The 18,341-nt window shown below is 28.5% G+C and overlaps 1 protein-coding gene across 10 annotated transcripts; it reads right to left on the bottom strand.

Moving 5' to 3' along the window:
* Positions 1–42: 42 nt before the first annotated feature.
* Mbs (Myosin binding subunit) lies at positions 43–18,087 on the bottom strand. 10 transcript variants are annotated; one of them, XM_035885027.2, is made up of 22 exons: positions 17,130–18,087; positions 15,225–15,355; positions 14,847–14,965; positions 14,613–14,772; positions 14,279–14,423; positions 14,078–14,211; positions 13,839–13,984; positions 13,530–13,670; positions 13,204–13,286; positions 13,001–13,106; positions 12,737–12,845; positions 11,692–11,826; positions 10,895–11,074; positions 10,535–10,663; positions 9,424–9,610; positions 8,885–9,037; positions 7,574–7,757; positions 7,250–7,359; positions 6,928–6,999; positions 4,909–5,232; positions 4,176–4,271; positions 44–2,548 (listed from the first exon to the last, which is right to left on the bottom strand). In XM_035885027.2, the coding sequence occupies exons 1-21, from the start codon at positions 17,376–17,378 to the stop codon at positions 4,176–4,178; spliced, it is 3,093 nt and encodes a 1,030-aa protein (XP_035740920.1). In that variant the 5' UTR covers positions 17,379–18,087; the 3' UTR covers positions 44–2,548. The 10 variants fall into 10 exon arrangements, with proteins under 10 accessions (XP_035740925.1, XP_035740920.1, XP_035740918.1 ...); XM_035885025.2 differs by having other exon boundaries at positions 10,895–11,077; positions 17,130–18,086; XM_035885026.2 differs by having other exon boundaries at positions 46–2,548; positions 8,885–9,034; positions 10,895–11,077; positions 17,130–18,083.
* Positions 18,088–18,341: the final 254 nt, after the last annotated feature.

Here is an 18,341-nt window from a genome sequence, read left to right as displayed (position 1 = left end):
ATATATAAAGAACTTTTATGATTCCTTTAAAAAGCTGTTTTTTTCTAACATATTTACATATTATTATATCCAAAATATTATATAAAACATCATGATAAATTTTTTGCACATAATTCTCTATAAATTGCAGTGTCACAAGTACAAAATCAAATAGGAAATAAATAATTCTGATATTACAAATTGGAGACTAGAATTATCAGTCCCCTTTTGCAACTATAAACGTGTTGCCAGAATCGTAGTAGGTTTATTCTTAATATTTATAATCATTAAATAAAATATAGACACATCGCATGGCATTCTATAAATCTTCGTTATTATAAGCATTTCCTATGCCTGAGAATGTGACATGTCTATTAGTATATCATGGAAGTTAAAAGCAGATAACAATCTTTATCAAATTATGAATAGCATTCATGAGAAGAAAATGATTATAATACATGCTAACATCTTGAATATTTCACATATATACACATGACTCAAGTATATTTACTTTTGTATTAAATAGCAACTAAAGCTATGAAATATAAAAGATATTTTTATAAAGACAATTTAGTTCTGAAAACCAAATACGAATTGTTTTTCTAATTTTATAAATACTGATATAATAAAAATGAATAATATCGTCTTGATTGATTACACTAGTTAAAATAGTATCTAATTCTTTATTATTCATCTGTAATACTACTAAAAATACGTCGTATTAAAATACTACTCATGTAAACAATAATATAAGATATATATTTGATAAAGATCGTCCTGCATATTGTAAATTATAGCATCAGCTATTATACAGTGATTATAACTATACAATAGAGAATAGTATATTATACATATAAGATAGAAAATTTTGTTGAATAAATCAATTATTTAAAAACATTTGAAGTTAAAAATTTAAATATCTACAGAACTGATGCTTAAAAAGCAAATGGTTCCTATTTAATTTTTTGTCCAATTGTTCGGTTATAATCTATTTTTTTTTTTCTTTTTTTTTCACAGATCCTACACATAAATTCATATTTATATAAGAACTTTTTGTTTTTTTGTTTTTTGTTTTTTTTTTTTTGTTTTTTTTTTCCATGTGAACACTTTAAAACTATATAATACAATAAGCACATACATATCACTATTATATAATACAGAAAACATATCTATATACTAAACACTTACACAAGAGTGTTATTTTATAATAAACTTCATTATGAAACAACTACCTCCATATATCTTTTTACAATCGTTTACAATAAAATTGTTAAAAAACACAATGTCACTTGTACGATATCTTTTTCTTTCAATTACTTATAAATATGTAGAGCCGTATTCATTAACGAGACATTTTTCTCAGTACATCAAAATTAGACATATGTCTGAACTGTATCATTTCTATAAAATTTTATATAAAGAGCTGCTGCTGCTGCTGAAAAAATGCCATGCCTATGAATACGGTTTACAAACCTAATCAGATGCAAAGTTAATACTCTTTTTCACGAACGCTATTGCAAAAATATGCTCAATCTATCTGGTATATGTATTAGTAAATTCGTTAAAATTAACAATTTTTAATAAAATTCCAAATGTTTATATGCATTAATGCTATGCACATAGTACTTTGGAGAAATATAAGACAGCATATTAATTTTATTCCAACGTGACATCTGCTGCATTATTATTAGAAACAAGCAGCAAAATAGCATAAAAAAGTTGCCACTATGATAATTGAAACGTTCAATTGAAAAAAAATTATGATGATAAAAGATTTAAAAAGACAGTCTTTAGAAAAAGGCCACTTTAGTACTGTGAAAATCATCTCTTTAATCCACAGCTTTCTCACTTTGTTCTATGTATTTTATAAAATGCCATGGCAATTGTAACTTATAGATTTTTAAGGACGAATGTCAGAAAGATAATATATAAATAGTAAACTCTACTTTAATTATGTATATATGTATATGTATATGTATCTGTATCCCATAGGGTAGAACGTTTCGCACAAGTTACTATATATTTACAAAATGTGCTTAGAAAGAGTCAACATTAACAGCATGATTAATTAAAATTGTTGTTATAATAAAAGAATGGATTTACATACGGATTGAATAAAATTCAATCTGTTTTTCATGTAGTATTGGCACTATCATGATCTAAGAAATTTATCTTTGACTGAAAGAAGAAAATTCAAGATAATAAAAATTCTAAATTTGCTTTATGATCAAATATATATAAGATCGTAGGAATAGGAGCAAAACATTGTCGCTCTTGGCACAGCCACGCGAGTAACTGATATTACTTATAATAAATTAAGTTTCTAGCACAAGAATAAATTCATCAATAATATGATGATACAATATACATTATAAGAATATTAATATAATGAATATGTTGTACCATTTAAAAGAATTCAATCAATGCAGGAGCAGCACAACTAAAAAGGATTCATGTTGCTTTTAACGTGGGAGCACTGAAGTTATTTGGATAATTTACTGATCACTCTGATCAAGGCACCATTTTCATCCTTTAGCCTCTGGTTTTCACATTTTAATTGATCCATAACCTGTAAAAAAATTCAATGTGTATATGTTAACAGAAATATCATCATCATCACCACCATCATCGTCATCATCATCATCATTCTCACCATCATTATATGAATATGGACAATGTTACTATGAATCGGATAAAAGAAATGACATACACACATATTTTAATAAAAATGTATCAAAATAAGTTTTAGATACCTACCTAAATTTATCGAGAATTATTATTTAAAGCTTAATGAATGTTCTATATTAACGATTTTCTACTTAAAATTAAATTAAATGACGTGCCCAGATTAGCTCTTCTCTACATTAATTTTATGCAAATGAACAGTTAGAAGAAAATATATTAAGAAAATAAAATACGAAAATAAAAATATGATTTTCAATTTATAAGAATTGTATAATAAACACACACAAACACACATACATATGTGTGTGTGTTTTTATGTTCGCGCGTATTGCTTTTGTTTTACAATTAGAAAGAAAAATAATAACCTAAAATTTTATCGTGAATTCTTTTTTCCGATACTGCTAAACTAATTTTTGTAAGGACATGAAGAATACACACTTAATTTTATTAGAATCGATACTGCTAACTATACACTTCTTCAAAAATTGATTCTATTAATATTTACTTATCATACTAAAACGAAATTATTTTCTCTTCTTCGTTACTTTTATCTGAATAACTTCATAGTATCATTATCAAATCCATAAAGTAATCCAATATTTAAATTAATTATTGTGTTGTTCAATGAAAAAACTCCAGGAAGAAATATATAACTTTATATATCTGAAATATTTAAAATGAATAATAAAGTGATATTTGAGATATATAGAATTATAGATAAATAAAAAAAATAGATTTATTTTATGTTTATATATATAAATCTATCATGATAACTGTTAATTTTATCTGTGTATAGAATATAATATAAAAATAATATATAAAGCATATTTTTAATTATATCAACTACAGTATTAAAAATGAACTACTTCTAAAAGACTGTCTTGTCATAATAATAATAATAATAATAATATCAACTAATATATCAATATATATATATATATAAAGAGAGAGAGAGAGAGAGAGAGAGAGAGAGAAACCTACTTTTTATACTTACTGATATATTAAAGATAAATATTGTTATCGTTTTATCAAAATATATATGATCCTTAATTTGCATACCATGCATAACACAATTAATGTAAAAGTTACAATGGAATAATGTACGAAAGTTGACATTATTTCTGTTAAATAAAAGTAGTGAAAGTATTATATAATATTATATAAATGATAAAGGATAGATAAGCGTTATCACAGTAGAAGGCGGTCAAAATGAAAGTTTGATTCTGCTGATATGTAAACATGTATTTCTAAAAAAGTTATAGAATTTTTGTAAGAAGATGAAGATATTCCTAATGTTTTCTGTAAATGTGTTGAAATAACATGATTATCGTGCTAGTGACAATAACTAAACAAGGTAAATGTTTGCAAAGCTAAATATATATAAGTGAGTGAGCAATATCGTTTCAGAGTTTTAATGTTGCAAATCAGAACATAAAGTTGTAATTAATGAATTAATTAAGTTGTACGTGAAGTACGATATATGTTAACGCAAATGCTGTCATGTCCTTTACCTATTTAGTAGTATTGGTGAGTTTGGATACGACGCGGGTAAGTGCCCGATTTTCGGCTTTCAATCTCTCATTTTCAGCTTTGAGCTTTTGTAATTGCTGTAAACAGTGAAACGATTAGCCCGAATCCGATTGTTTGATAAAAGCCCCATTAACCAGAACCACATGAGTGATCTATTTTATAAATTATATATCCTCTAATTTGAGCACCCTATGGCTCAAAAGCGTAATGGAAATCACGAAACAATAGAGTAAAAACGAAAGAAAAAAGAAAGAAAAAACCGTGCCAATAAAATTATTTCACTACGTGTGATAAAACCAAGCATAAATCGTAATAAAGAAATAAAATACAAAAGAGGTAAGCGCCAAAAGATGGCAAAAATAAAGAAAAAAGCAATGCGCTAAAGCTTACAGTTCCTGAATCAACAATAAATAGATTGATAAAATGCATTTTTGCTGCGTTCAGCAGTGGCAATCAAAACAACTGAAAAATTTTAACGTGCAATCTAAGGAAACACGTAATTACAGGTATATGAATAATGTCGTTGACGAATAAACTAGAATTAAGATGAAAAAAAATAATTTTGTAATTTGATCACTTACAATCTTAAGATTAAAAAAAAAAAAAGTCAAATGTGATTCCTTCAAATTCGAATCTCTTTTATAATACGGATAACGCGAGCGCGCGCACGTCCTAAGAATATAAATATTTTTAACCTATCATCAACAGTCATACCTTTAATTCTTCTTCCATTTCTGATAACTTTCTCTCCATGGCCCTCCTTTCCCTTTTTTCTGCCTCAGATAAAACAGACTTGTTCTGGGAATTCTGTGCTTTATCTAATAAACTTCTAACTTCTTTCAATTGTTCATCTGATCGCTTAAGCTTTTCTCTAAGTCTTTCATTTTCTGCTTGAGATTCTTCATATAATTTTTTATAGTCAATTTCACCATTTTCTGAAGTCGTAGATTTGATTCTCGTTGAAGCTGACGATATTTCAGATGATATTGATGATACAGAACCTAGTCTATTCGACCTCCCAGGTCTATCATTTCCACTCTGAAACAAATTATATAAAAATTTCATTAATACAATCCAATAAATTTTTAAATTGAAAAATTATATAGATAAGAAATAATGTTCAGTTCTATCGCATATTGTATTTTTCTTACTGCGTATCCTTCAGAACTGGTTAAACTTTGCAGGCTGGCACTTCTAGAACTCAGACTAGCGTTTGATTTCAATTTTGTTTTGTTAAAACTCTCAGTTCTTTGCAACGACGAATGATTGTTTGGACTTAAATTCATATAACTATAACTAGAAGATGGCGTTGCGAGATTCAGAGAGCTATTTGATGAATGAGATGGCAAAATAACACCGCCATATCCTGAAGATGTTCCACCGTATGTTGTGAATGAATTTTGATAATTTAAACTGTTTGTAGAATTGGAATACGGATTTTTTCTAAAAGATCCAGTATTCTTTGTATTTTTATTTAAAAAGCTTGGAGTACTATATGAATTAACATTACTAATCCCTAACAAGGTTGCATAACTATTTTGATTCAAAGAAAATAATGTAGGTACACTCCGCGGTCTATTTCCAAAAATGGAACTTCCATTTGCTGATGCTTGAGCTCTTAAACCTGCAGCTGTTGTAGGCTTTCCTTGTGTTCTTTTTCTATATGTAGACATTTTCGTAATAAAATATATACGTATTATATTTTAGATGATCTAAAATTAACACAATCACAACATTGTACGTAATGTATGACAAAAATCAAATTATTTAAAAATATTACTAGAAGAAAACAGTCTACTTTTACTGACAGCAAGAGTTTGACTGACGGAGACTGGGTAGTGGAACTCAAGTCATCAGCCAGTTTACTCCACTGTGTTGCTTCTGTGATCTATTTATGGAACACATGCAGATACCCATACTCATGTCAAGGTTGTGTGTTTCTGGTCAACTACACAGTATTATTTGAAGAGACTTCGAAAACGTATTATATTGCACAGATTTCTCAAGAATATAATTGGTTATAACTCATGTTCTAAATTAACAAATGAGATTTATCGAAGTATAGCAAAAATAAAAATTAAACCATTTAATGTAATTCTTCACTTTTCTCATAAATGTTCTATTAAAAAATATAATGTATGTATATTCCTTTGATAAATTTTTTATTATTTTTCCTTTATATCTAATGGTAAACTCCTATAATTCTCCTATAATTAATTCATTCTACTTTTTATGGTGAGCTTAAATGTCAAAGACACATCAAGTTTCAAATGTCAATGATCTATTTTTAGAAACAACAACCAAAGCATACTTATGACCATTTCCCTTTTCAACACTGTCTAAGATTTAAATGTAAACTCTTCAATATTACTTTTCTAAATTGTACTATTTTATTTATGACATTTTTAAAATAAAAACTGCATATATAACTATATATTAAAATTTAATTTTAAAATTTAAATAAAAATTTAACTAAATTTAATTTATTTATTAATTATATTATAGTATTAGGTAAAGTTAAAAGATTATAAGATATTAATATATTATAATAAAAAATAGTTCTATGAATATGAGAAAACTATTTTTATCCAAGCAAACGTGAATTAGAGTTTAATCTTCCCAGAAACTAATCTAAAAATAGGACAAAGCTTCTACGAGGCATAACATTATCTACAATAATACACACAAATAAAAAATTACTATGAATATTTATGCAAATATTTTGTTACGTACCTCACTGTGATTCACTTTAGTATCCTCAAAATCACCACCAGCAGATACGTCTTGTTTCTCAGGATCTATTTCCTGTAAATAAATACATACACATATTATCGATCTCATTTGTAAACTTTTAGATAAAAATCATAAGCATATAAACACATTTACATATAATAGAAAAAATATTATTATAAATTATGTTATATTAATATTTGCATATTTTTTTATGTTAATATATTTGCATTTAATACATGCATATTAATACTTAAAAAAAAAAAATTAAAAAAAGAAGAAAAATAAAAAAAATAAAAAAAATAAAAAAAATAATATTACTAACATCCATATCAACATGAACGACACCCGTAGAACGTCTTTTAGGCCTCCTTCTCCTTTGTATAACTGCTTGAGTAGCTTGTGCATTTCTGCTATCATTTTCTTTATCTTGTTCTATAATAAATATGATTTTTATAATTATAATGAATTATAATCATTTGTAATTTAGAGATTTCATTATTAGATTATGAAAATAGATGAAAAACTAGCAAGGATTAATCAAGTACCATATTAAATCTTACATCGATGAAAATATGAAATAAAGTTTTATGAGTATTACATCTTTTGGATACGAATGTGATATAAATGATACTTTGCAGGTATTCACCTTTGTCTTCAGATGGTTTTAATGATCGTCGAAGTGGTAATGTTACAGTAGTTTCTGCAGGACTTGGCGTCATTGTTTCCACAGGTGCAGATGATGGTCTGGGTATACCAGTTCCACCGGATGGCCTTCTCATATAAGTAGATGTAATGTCAGGTGACCTGTTATTTGCATCCTCTAACTGAAACTGAATAATATATTTAACTTTTGAATATTTACAAATTAATTCTTATTTATCAATCTTTTTTGAATAGTGCAAGTAATGGGTGCAAAATAAAGCAGATCGGCATGATAGTAAAACCAGTTTAATTTTCTTGATAAGACTGAACATAAGTACAAATTATGCAGATATTAGTTATATTTACATCATTTACATATTTTTATTATATACACAATTCTATCTACTTGAGAATATAGTGAAAGCCAAAGTTTTAAATATGGAAAATAAAGGTAAGATATACAATAAAAAAAAAAAAAAAGATACCATCTTACAAAAAACAAAAATACTTCTTTCTTCATGCATTTTCTACAAACACATCTTTAAATGTAATCCTTCCCATGTAGCTATAAATTAATATGTCAGCAATAAGCTCGCATCATTCTTTTCTTTTCTTTTTTTTTCTTTTTTTCTTTTCTTTTTCTTTTTTTTTTTTTTCCTCCTTATTTAATGTATTCCCTAATGAATCTATCTATTAATATACTCTAATTTTATATAATATTAATGTAAATTGGACATTTGTGCATTATAACTTGAATAAAAATAAACTGCACATGGGATTTTTATAGCAATCTTATAAAGCAATAAAGTAATAGATAAAAATAAATAAATATCAATAGTAATTTAGTTCACAAATTTTGTTCACTTGTAAGTCATAAATCAACATTCTTTAAATGTTATTCATCATAGTACGTGAACATGCTTTTTAATCACACTAACACTGCATGTTTTTTCTTCTTTCCAACATAGCATTCAATTTGCATTATAAAATTATAAACATAATAAAAAATAATATAAACTGTATAAGCCTTTAAAAAATAAATAAAAAAATTCAGGCATGTACGCTCGTACGTACAACTATAAATATAAATTATGTGCATTCGAAAATTTAATTTGGAGAAAATCAATGCAATGTGTTTGCCTAGTCTGTGAATATACAAGCAAGTATATAATAATTCTATCAGTCAGTGTCTACTATTATAACAATCGATTGATTAGTTGTAATTCCAACCAATGATATGTAATATCCATGAACACAAACTGCTGCATTGCGGATTTTTAAGTGTATATACTTGAAGATTATGGGTATCACCGACCTTGCTTCCATTATCTACCCTGAGTCTCCAAGAAGGTCGCCTTTCAGGCAAATTAGATTCTTCAGAAGGTTTATTTGCAGTCACTGTGGTAGGAGTTGCTGTTGTTATTGTAGCTGTGATTGAGGCTGTATTGCTGACAGAAGCTGCAGGCTGCTTGGTTTAAAAAAAATATGAATAAAATCATATATGTAGACTTTTGTTATGCGGAAGCTATTGACGCATACATGTAGAGTAGTAAGTAAAAGTGGAATATATCTCAACTGTGTCAGTTTATTTGGTGTTTGGTTCTGAATTTAAAAAAGGGAAAAACTAGAAAGCATAATATCAGTTTTGTCATTTTAAAAGCTATTAATGGTTTCTTATGACTTTGGCGGAGGAGCATTGCTATGTTAACAATACAAAAATGATAAAAAGGATGAACTTCTTCATTCCTAGATATGAAAAGGGATCTATAAATTTAATCATTTCTCTTCTTTGATATTTTTAAAACGGAAAAACATAATATTGTTGCAATATGGAAAATGAAGATGTATTATTACCTGCGGAGAAGGTGCTGTCAAGCTGGGCACTTCGTTGTTTTGTTGTTTTTTCTTTACAAGTTGTTCTGCACTTTTGATTTCATCTAATGTTACTCCCTGAGTCGAACGCCGAGTTTCTCGTACTCTCTTCGCGTGTGCTTTTCTTTGCGTTTCACTTTCTTCATCACGAACAGGTGGGACAAAGGATCTGAAGAGAAAGAAACATATACATGATGTAATATATATGCATATATGCGCCAACGCAATACGTATAAACTAAAAAATAATAAAATATTCATTTATTTACTATTTGGTTGTATATAACATAGAAACCAAAACTATTATGATATTTATATAATAAAAGTACTATATTATAAAGGTCACAATTTTATAATCATTTAAGCATTGTTTTAAAAATAATGTGCAAGCAACATAGTGTCCGTGTATAATCCAATATATAATGTGGCTCCCATTGCAAAACTTTTCGATGATAAAGAATTTCTGCTGCTGCAAATTAATACCTATTTTTATAAGGAATTTTATTTTGTAAATGACTTTCAATTTGTATGAAGTTCATAAAAGAAATTTATAAATTTATACAAAATAGGTAAAAGGAGTATGTATAGATATAGGAGAAATGGATAAGGTATCACAAAAAAAAAAAAAAAAAAAAAAAAAGAAAAGAAAAAAAGAAAAGAGAAAAAGAAAACGAAAAAAAAGAAAAAAAGAAGAAAAATTTTTTAATTGACAGAAAAAATTGAGTAATAAGTTTTTGAGTTAATAAACAAAACCAAGTGTTTGTATGTTTATAGCTTGATTCTTATATCAAAATTCTTGTCAAAATACATCATTGTACTTTTGTTAATCAGAATTTGAAAAATTACTTATTTTTATCAATCAATCGTCTTTGATCTATTCATTATAAATGATTTAAAATTTTTTTTATACCGAAATAATCATCTGGACGAGAAAGAATTCAAAATATATAATGCAACTGAAAAAGCTAATCACACTGCAAAGCAAAGATCCATGCTATTGTCAGTAAATTAATCTTGTGCGTATAGACATCTTAAGATACGCAAGATCACACTTCTCCAGAGAATTCCTCTCAGGTCAAACATTAGGTACCCACTTGAAGAAATTCTTGAAGATATTTCCTGGACTTAGCTTGCTCCCTCCAGGTGTAGTGGGAGTTCCAGATACTGGTACAGTATTGTTTGCACTCGATAGAAGTGTAGATGTAGCTTCCATTGGTTGAACACTACCCAGTCATATTAAACGATATTATAATGCATGACGCGAGCATTATTATAATTTCAGTCACGATAACTTAACCAATTGTTCCAATATGATACAACCGTATTACATGAGGAAATTTGTTCTCTATGAAAAATTTCTTATCTATCTTATAATTAATCATTTTCTCCATTTATTCCAAAATTATATTTCTTGTCACTACCACCTGCATTAATAAGAACAAGAAAATAATTACCTGCGTATCTGATTCACAGGAACAGGACTAGTAGCAATTGTCGTCGTCATTGTATTGGCAGTTGTAGTAGTTGTAGTTGGCAGTGCACTTAGTGGTGATGTTTTAGATGGAGATGTTGGTGAAAGTGTATTGCTTCCCTGTGGCGTTCTTGATAATTCCAAATTTAATTTGATTTCTTTCCTTCTAAATCCAAAATAAACAAAAAAAAATAGTATAGAATGAAATATAGTAACAAAAGAAAATAATTCTAATTATTGTAAAATAATGCATAAAAATGAATTCTCAATTTTAATAAATATAAATAATTTCTAATAATAAAATCATCTTTGTAGTATATACTTTATGTATTGTTTAATTGTAATTAATTAATTTTGATATATGTTTCATATTGCTTTTAAGACAAATAAAATATAAAGCAAAGAAATTATTGAAACCATCACCAAGCATAAAAGAAGCATAATAATAACTTTAGTATAAAAATTTTCAAATATACAGATACAAATATTTATAGTGGTGTATAGAAAACTTAAAATATATCCCAAAAATATCAAAAAATAAAATAATATAGATTAAATTGTTATTAATTATTTAACTTATTATTATGCTTATCATTCTGTATATTATATGAATATAATGAATATGTCTACAGATTGTGCATCATAATATGATGTGGTTCATAAGATATAAATAAATTTATTTACTGATATTATAATCTTATTTGTGATATGTGATATACATACAATAATTAATATTGTGATAAATATTATGAAAATCAGTTATGAAACATGCATTTGTACCTGTGTGTTTCGCGCAGAGATGCAGAACGTGTTGTAGCATTGGTGTGAGTAGGAGAAACTGCGTTACAACGATGGAGAGTAGGGCAGGAAGATGCCTTGATACGAGCGTGTAATGCCAAGTACTGCTCATAGAACCTGCATAACATGCATCGTGCCATGCATTTGCTACACTAATTGTCTATATACAAGACAGGGCACTAAAAACAAAATGCTTACGAGATTTTTATTGCTTTTGAATGTAAACAAATTATTAGCAATGATCCATCTGACAATTTATAAGAATGATTTTCTATTATCGTTTTGCCTCTTTTTTGTTCTGCAACACTGATAGATGTCTTGCACCATTGATAGAGTTTTATGGAAAAATTATTCAAAAGCAAAAAAAAAATATCGAAATGTTTTAAATGCAATATCCTGTATATTGAATACTAATTAACATGAGCATAAAATTTAAATTATTTTACAAAATATTAACGATATAACTAAAGACTCTTCTGAAGACATTAAAATTGTAAATTATAATTATTCTAAATGAAATTTAAAGTTTAAGAATTCAAGAAATTAATTTAATTTAAAGAATTAAAAGTATATTTCAGAATAAAATATATATACCTTTCTCAAATTATAGCATATATTTTACTTTAATGATATAAAATTAAGGTACAAAACTGTACTTGTAATCTGCTAATTTGATTTGTTGAATCTCTATGTGCAGTACAATACTCTGTATGTGAATATATTAGACATTTGGGACTTTACATATAAGCATAAGTCGGCATTATAGCATAATCCTACAACATACTTTGCAAAAACCAACATAAGCATGTTAACATAGATTTTATGATGAACAACCAGAGGAGCCTTCAAATAACAAAAAAAAGCATCAACGCAGATCACACAGTGTTACTATATATGAAGCTAGTAAAATATAGGCAATATAAAAATAAAAAAAAATAAAAAAAAAAAAAATATATATATATATATATATATATATATATATATATATATATATATTAAAATAACAGCAATATAATAATGAACTTACTTCTCGTCTGTCTCAAAACTGTGTGTTCTTCTTAATACTACCTCCGGTTCAGTAGTAATTTTGTTTGGTGTATTTAACAACTTAGTACTCTTGTCCTTATCTTCAAGTTCTAGTAAATATTTTTAAAATATTATATATTCGTACTTATTAAATATCATATTATACATTTATACATTTTTTCTTTTCTTTTTTCTTTTTTTTTTCTTTTTTTTTTTTTTTTTTTTTTTGAAGAATCAATTAATTTATTGCTAATAAATTAATTACCTTCTACATTTTGTATTCTACTTCTGAAAGAGCCTGAACGCCTCCAGGATGGAACAACTCCCTCTTCATTATTATCAGTTTGCTGCTTAGGAGGCAATACTGGAGCCTAAAATAAATATGTACAAATTAATAAAAACCCATAATGTTATTTTACTATTTATATATTATAGATATCTTTTAATATATTTTTTTCTCTTACTTACTTGATTAGGAACTTTATTGATTTCAATAGGAGATAGCGGAGAATGACTTGCAGTTTCCTCTTTGTTCACTCTGTTTTTCTTTTCTACAAAATTAAATAGAAAATAATTGAAAACATATATCATCATATTTATCATATCAACGTTATCAGTCATCCCTAATTTTTAATTTATTCTTTCATGTACTAAATATAACATGTTCTTTATCATGGCTTCGAACTTACTTTAATTTAAGTAAAATTTTTTTTATTTAGGAGAGTATGTACGATTTGTACATACGCTACTACTACTAACAATATTAAAAATACTGTCTTACAGACAAAACTTACCATCATCTGTAAGACATGTGGAATGGTTTGATTGGTTAGACTTATCAGACTGATTGGAGCAGGTGGAAGAGCGTGATTCTGAGCTAGTTTCAGAAACAACTTCGCCATCACTCTCTTCCATATCTGTTTCTCGTGTTGCTTCTATCCACGCAGCAATGTTAGAAGAATTGTAATGTTAAGATAGGTAAATAATCCTTATAAAAAACAACTATATATTGAATGTTCATTTTATCTATAACTTTTCTTCTTTTTCTAATGTTACCACTTTTATCAGACTAAATCATTCCTAATAATGATTAAAAATCTTACCGACGTCGCTATTCGTTCCAGTACTAGAATCGTCTTTATCAGATTGAATTTCCACTTCTACTTTTTTAACTTTATTTGGCGTTTCCTCTTCTAGAATTTCAGGATTCTCTTGTGTCGTTACAGTATTATCAGTACTAGTTGAAATACTAAAAAAATTTCAACAGACATAAATTTCTGTGCACAATGTACTTATTTAACAAATACATCTTATAGTATGCTTAAGCTTATAATATACAAACCGTTTCTTTGGTACAGAAGGTTGTTTTTTATTAATTATTTGTGGATGATCTTTCATCATAGTTAATTGTTTTTGTTTCAATTCTTCTAAATCTTTTAAAATATCTGCATCAGCAACATCAAAAGCAGTTTGTCCCTAATAAAATAAATATTAATATAATCATAACTATATCATGAATATTTATAACAAAAATTTTACTTACTGCATAATTTTTTATGTCCATATCACAAAAATTATCCACAAGTAGTTTACAAGTTTCTAATTGACCCCAATGAGCTGCACCATGTAAAGGTGTCCATCCATCGAAATCTTGTGCATTAACATCGCATCGAGCCTGAAGGAGAATACTAAAAAAATAATTTTGAAGTATAGTTATTAAAAATAAAATAATATATTCTGTTTTACGTATTAAAATTATACTTGACATAAAGTGGTATCTACAATATTATTCAAAATATAAAATTACCAGTTTTTTTTTCAATGAAACTGTTAGATTACACAGGAATTGTTTTTCATCATAATATATGATACTTTACTTCATGACTTTGATGTAGCCTTTAGCAGCAGCAACATGAAGTGCCGTAGCTCCTGTTCTAGGATGCATTGAATCTTTGCCTGCTGCTCCTGATCTCCAAGCTCTTGCATCATTTAACATTGACCTTTCTTCTTCGCTTCTGGCTTGATCACAATCTATGCCTATAGTAAATACAGAAGAAATAATATTTCAAGAGTCGTTTTGCATCTGTTTCTACAAATATACAAGAACAAACCTGCTTTATTTATATGTTGCTGTAGCATATCTTCCATCTCAACCTTTTCTGCGATATCAAGGGCCAATTCGCCGTCATTGTTAACTGCTGCCAAATTGCACCCTTGCTCTATCAAATATCTATATCAAACGATTATATGAAATATAACTGTATAAGATATTTAATTATGGCAAGATTTATCTTTTACGAATAACTGCTGTTTCAAAAGAGAGAGAGAGAGAGAGAGAGAGAGAGAGAGAGAGAGAGAGAGAGAGAGAGAGAGAGAGAGAGAGAGAGAGAGAGAGAGAGAGAGAAAAGAAAAGAAAAAATAAAAGTATTATAACTGAAAATACTACACTGAATTATGTAGACAGAATAATTTAAAATGTATCTACTGACTTAGCTATTGATATGAAGCCACAAGATGCTGTAGCATGTAGGGGCGTCCATCCTTCATTGTCCCCACGATTTATATCTGCTCCTTGTTCTACCAAAAATTCTACCATATCCAGATCATCGTCGATGCATGCCTATGATACAAATATACATACTGCTTATAAATTTATTTTTTTTTTTTTTTCTTAAATAAACTCACAATTCTTATTTCTATGATTGATTAGCTTCATTATTTTGATATTTAATAAAAAGTAGGTCAACTTAATACAAATTATATTTATACCTATTTTAATGTATGTCACATAAAATATCAAAATTATATTGTTATAATAACTTTATGTAAAAAAATTTGAGCATAACAGGTCCCATCCAGGTCTTGTCAAAGAAACTATTTATTACAACACTGCTAAAGACAGAGGATATAAGCAGAACACGAATGGTGAGGGCTGCGACTTCTAACAGAGAACTATAAATAGCATTTAATGCCTGATGTACTCTCACATGCTATTTTCGCAAATCTATGAAATGCCTAAACTTCCTTATAGAAACCATAAATAAAAGTAAACATTCATTTAATTCTTATATATCTTGGGATCAAATTTTTTATGCAAATTTTGATTCATTTTAAATGAAAATTTTAAACACATATAAATGTATTTTTTAACATGTAAATAATTAATAATTTAACAAAATTTGATTTCTAATAATATAAAAACACAATATTTTCTTAAACATAATTTTTTTTCTCATAGAATGGATTAGAATTCTGAAGAGTCTCATATAGACTCATAGGTAGTATGAACGTCTTTTACAAAGTTATTTTTAGTCTCATCCTAATTTAAATCTATTTCAGAATTCTTAATCGACGTGGTTCATTTACAGGCCTCTTTTTTAAAATCCAATAGTACTAACTATGGTTCCAAGCAAACCGATTGAAAATAGCATTTTTGCAATTCATTATTTTACTATATTTTCAATCATTTATTACGAAAAGTAAGTTCTATTTTCTTAAAAAACTTTTAACATTATACTGTCAAAACTGTTAACTAAAGTATTGATAGATATTTGATAAAAATAAATAATGATAATTATTTATAATTACATGGTAATTTATTCCTTATAGATAATTCTTTAAAATATTTTATAAAGGTATTACGTCCGAAATATAGTAAAACAAAAGAAATTATAAAAATGAGCAATCATCGAAAATTCGTTTCTGCAGAATAGAAGAATATTAAATAATAAAAAGTAAAACTACGTAAGATTGAACGTCATACAATCATTGCCGTGGAGAATTTGATTCCGGTAGATAGAGATGAGATAATCTTTCAAATTCTTTCCACGCTTACCGCCATCGCTATGTAGAACTAAAGAAAGGCCGTCATTCATAACATAAACAACGTTTGAAAGACAGATACGAAGTAAAATGAAGGGACGAGGAAAAACGTGCTTTCATGAATTCTCTTTCAAACGAAAAGATAAATGGTGACAATAAAATCTAAAGATTCATTCGTAATCGTACTCGGACAGCTGAAGCTGGCAGCAGCCATTTTGCACGCAATGTTACATCCAACAGTGGATAGAGAAAAAGAGATAAAAAGAGAGAAAGATGGATAGATGGATAGATGGATAGATGGATAGATAGATGTATAGATAGATAGGTAGAGAGAGAGAGAGAGAGAGAGAGAGAGAGAGAGAGAGAGAGAGAGAGAGAGAGAGAGAGAGAGAGCGGTAAGACGAAGATGAAATCCAAGAATGAAAAAGAATTAGGAGAACGCGATATATAACTTTTTTTTTTTTCTTTTTTGGAAAGTCAATCCTATTAAAAATTTGGATCGAAAAGATGAGGATCTGCTTGGTGTGAAACATAAACAATGGAAATGATAAAAGTGGGGGGGAGTATTTTACCTGGTGCAACGCCGTGAGACCATCGACGTTTCCGGTGTTGATGTCCGCCCCTTTTTGGAGTAAACGCACAACCTCCTCCTTGTCGCCTGCCGCACATGCCGCCAAGAAGACACAATCATCGGAAAATTTGATTTTCCTTGTTACTTGACGCGGTTGGGCCGGCTCTCGATTTGTTTCAGATTGTTCCCAACGTTTCAGCTGTTCGGCTCTTTTAAATAGAGCCGAGCTCGAACGAGTCTCGAGAGACATTGCCTCGAAGCACACACAATCGAGCTCGACAACCTTATAACCACTGCGCGCTTGGTCTCTTCGTCTCCTTCCACTTCTATCTCTATCTCTATCTCTATCTCTGTCTCTGTCTTTTTCACGTTCTCGTCTCTCTGTCTCTGTTACTCTCAATTCTCTTCGTTCGCTCTATCTCTTTCTCCCTATCTTTTCTCTTTTGCTTTTTTCCTCTATCTGTCTCTCTCTCTCTCTCTCTCTCTCTATATATATATATATATATATATATATATATCTATCTATCTCTTTTCTTTTCTTTTCCTCTCTTTTCCTTTTCACTCTCTCTTCAACAATGTTCCGGATTTTCTACTTGGCGATATCACTTCACTTCGATTCACTAGGCGCGACTCAAGACGCCGAAAGAAGCGTCCACCGTCCCTTGCCCCCATATACGAGCTAATCGCAATCCGTGCGCGTCACCGTGCGAAAGATCACTCATGAAATAACGTAAGTGGCTGCAAGCGGAGGGAACGGTCGGTGGTAAGACAGCGCTCGGCCACGGGACGGATAGATTCGCGTGCTGCTCTTTGCTATTCTTGGTCGTCCCGATACCCGAATCCGTCTCCACGGAGAACGACCCGCGATATTGCCAACCTCTTTCTTGTTACATCCCTGAACGTCGTAGTTCAGGGAAGCCAAACTTTTTACGTAGGAGAACAGATCTTGTCGACGGTTACACTAATGGTACGGCATCGTTCGCACCCTCTAGCGTGGAATTTTATACAAATATTTGAAATTTTCGCGCCGTCAAAATCTTAAAAAGAGAGAAAAAAGCTAAACTAACGATTTTCGTTCCTTTCTCCTATATTATCAAAAAAACAAAAAAAAAAAAAAAAAAAAAAAAAAAAAGGAAAAAAAAAGAAAAAAAAAGAGCAATCTTACTTCGTTTTATTGTTAATAAAATCAGGCGTCTTACGCAATTAAACAATT

This window comes from Vespa mandarinia, chromosome 15, assembly GCF_050613455.1.
Source record: "Vespa mandarinia isolate Hongniang chromosome 15, ASM5061345v1, whole genome shotgun sequence".
Classification (NCBI taxonomy): domain Eukaryota; kingdom Metazoa; phylum Arthropoda; class Insecta; order Hymenoptera; family Vespidae; genus Vespa; species Vespa mandarinia.
The sequence above is the reverse complement of the archived record's forward strand: the minus strand, read 5'-3'. Positions and strand labels throughout refer to the sequence as shown.

Bases quoted from the DNA above. Each gene is read 5' to 3' on its own strand.
- Mbs (XM_035885025.2), bottom strand. From the start codon at position 17,378: ATGTCTCTCGAGACTCGTTCGAGCTCGGCTCTATTTAAAAGAGCCGAA. The intron at 14,424-14,612 runs GTAAAGTATCAT...TTATTTTTTTAG, and splicing joins GGCTACATCAAAGTCATGAA to TATTCTCCTTCAGGCTCGAT. The intron at 13,985-14,077 runs GTTTGTATATTA...AAATTTTTTTAG, and splicing joins CCTTCTGTACCAAAGAAACG to TATTTCAACTAGTACTGATA.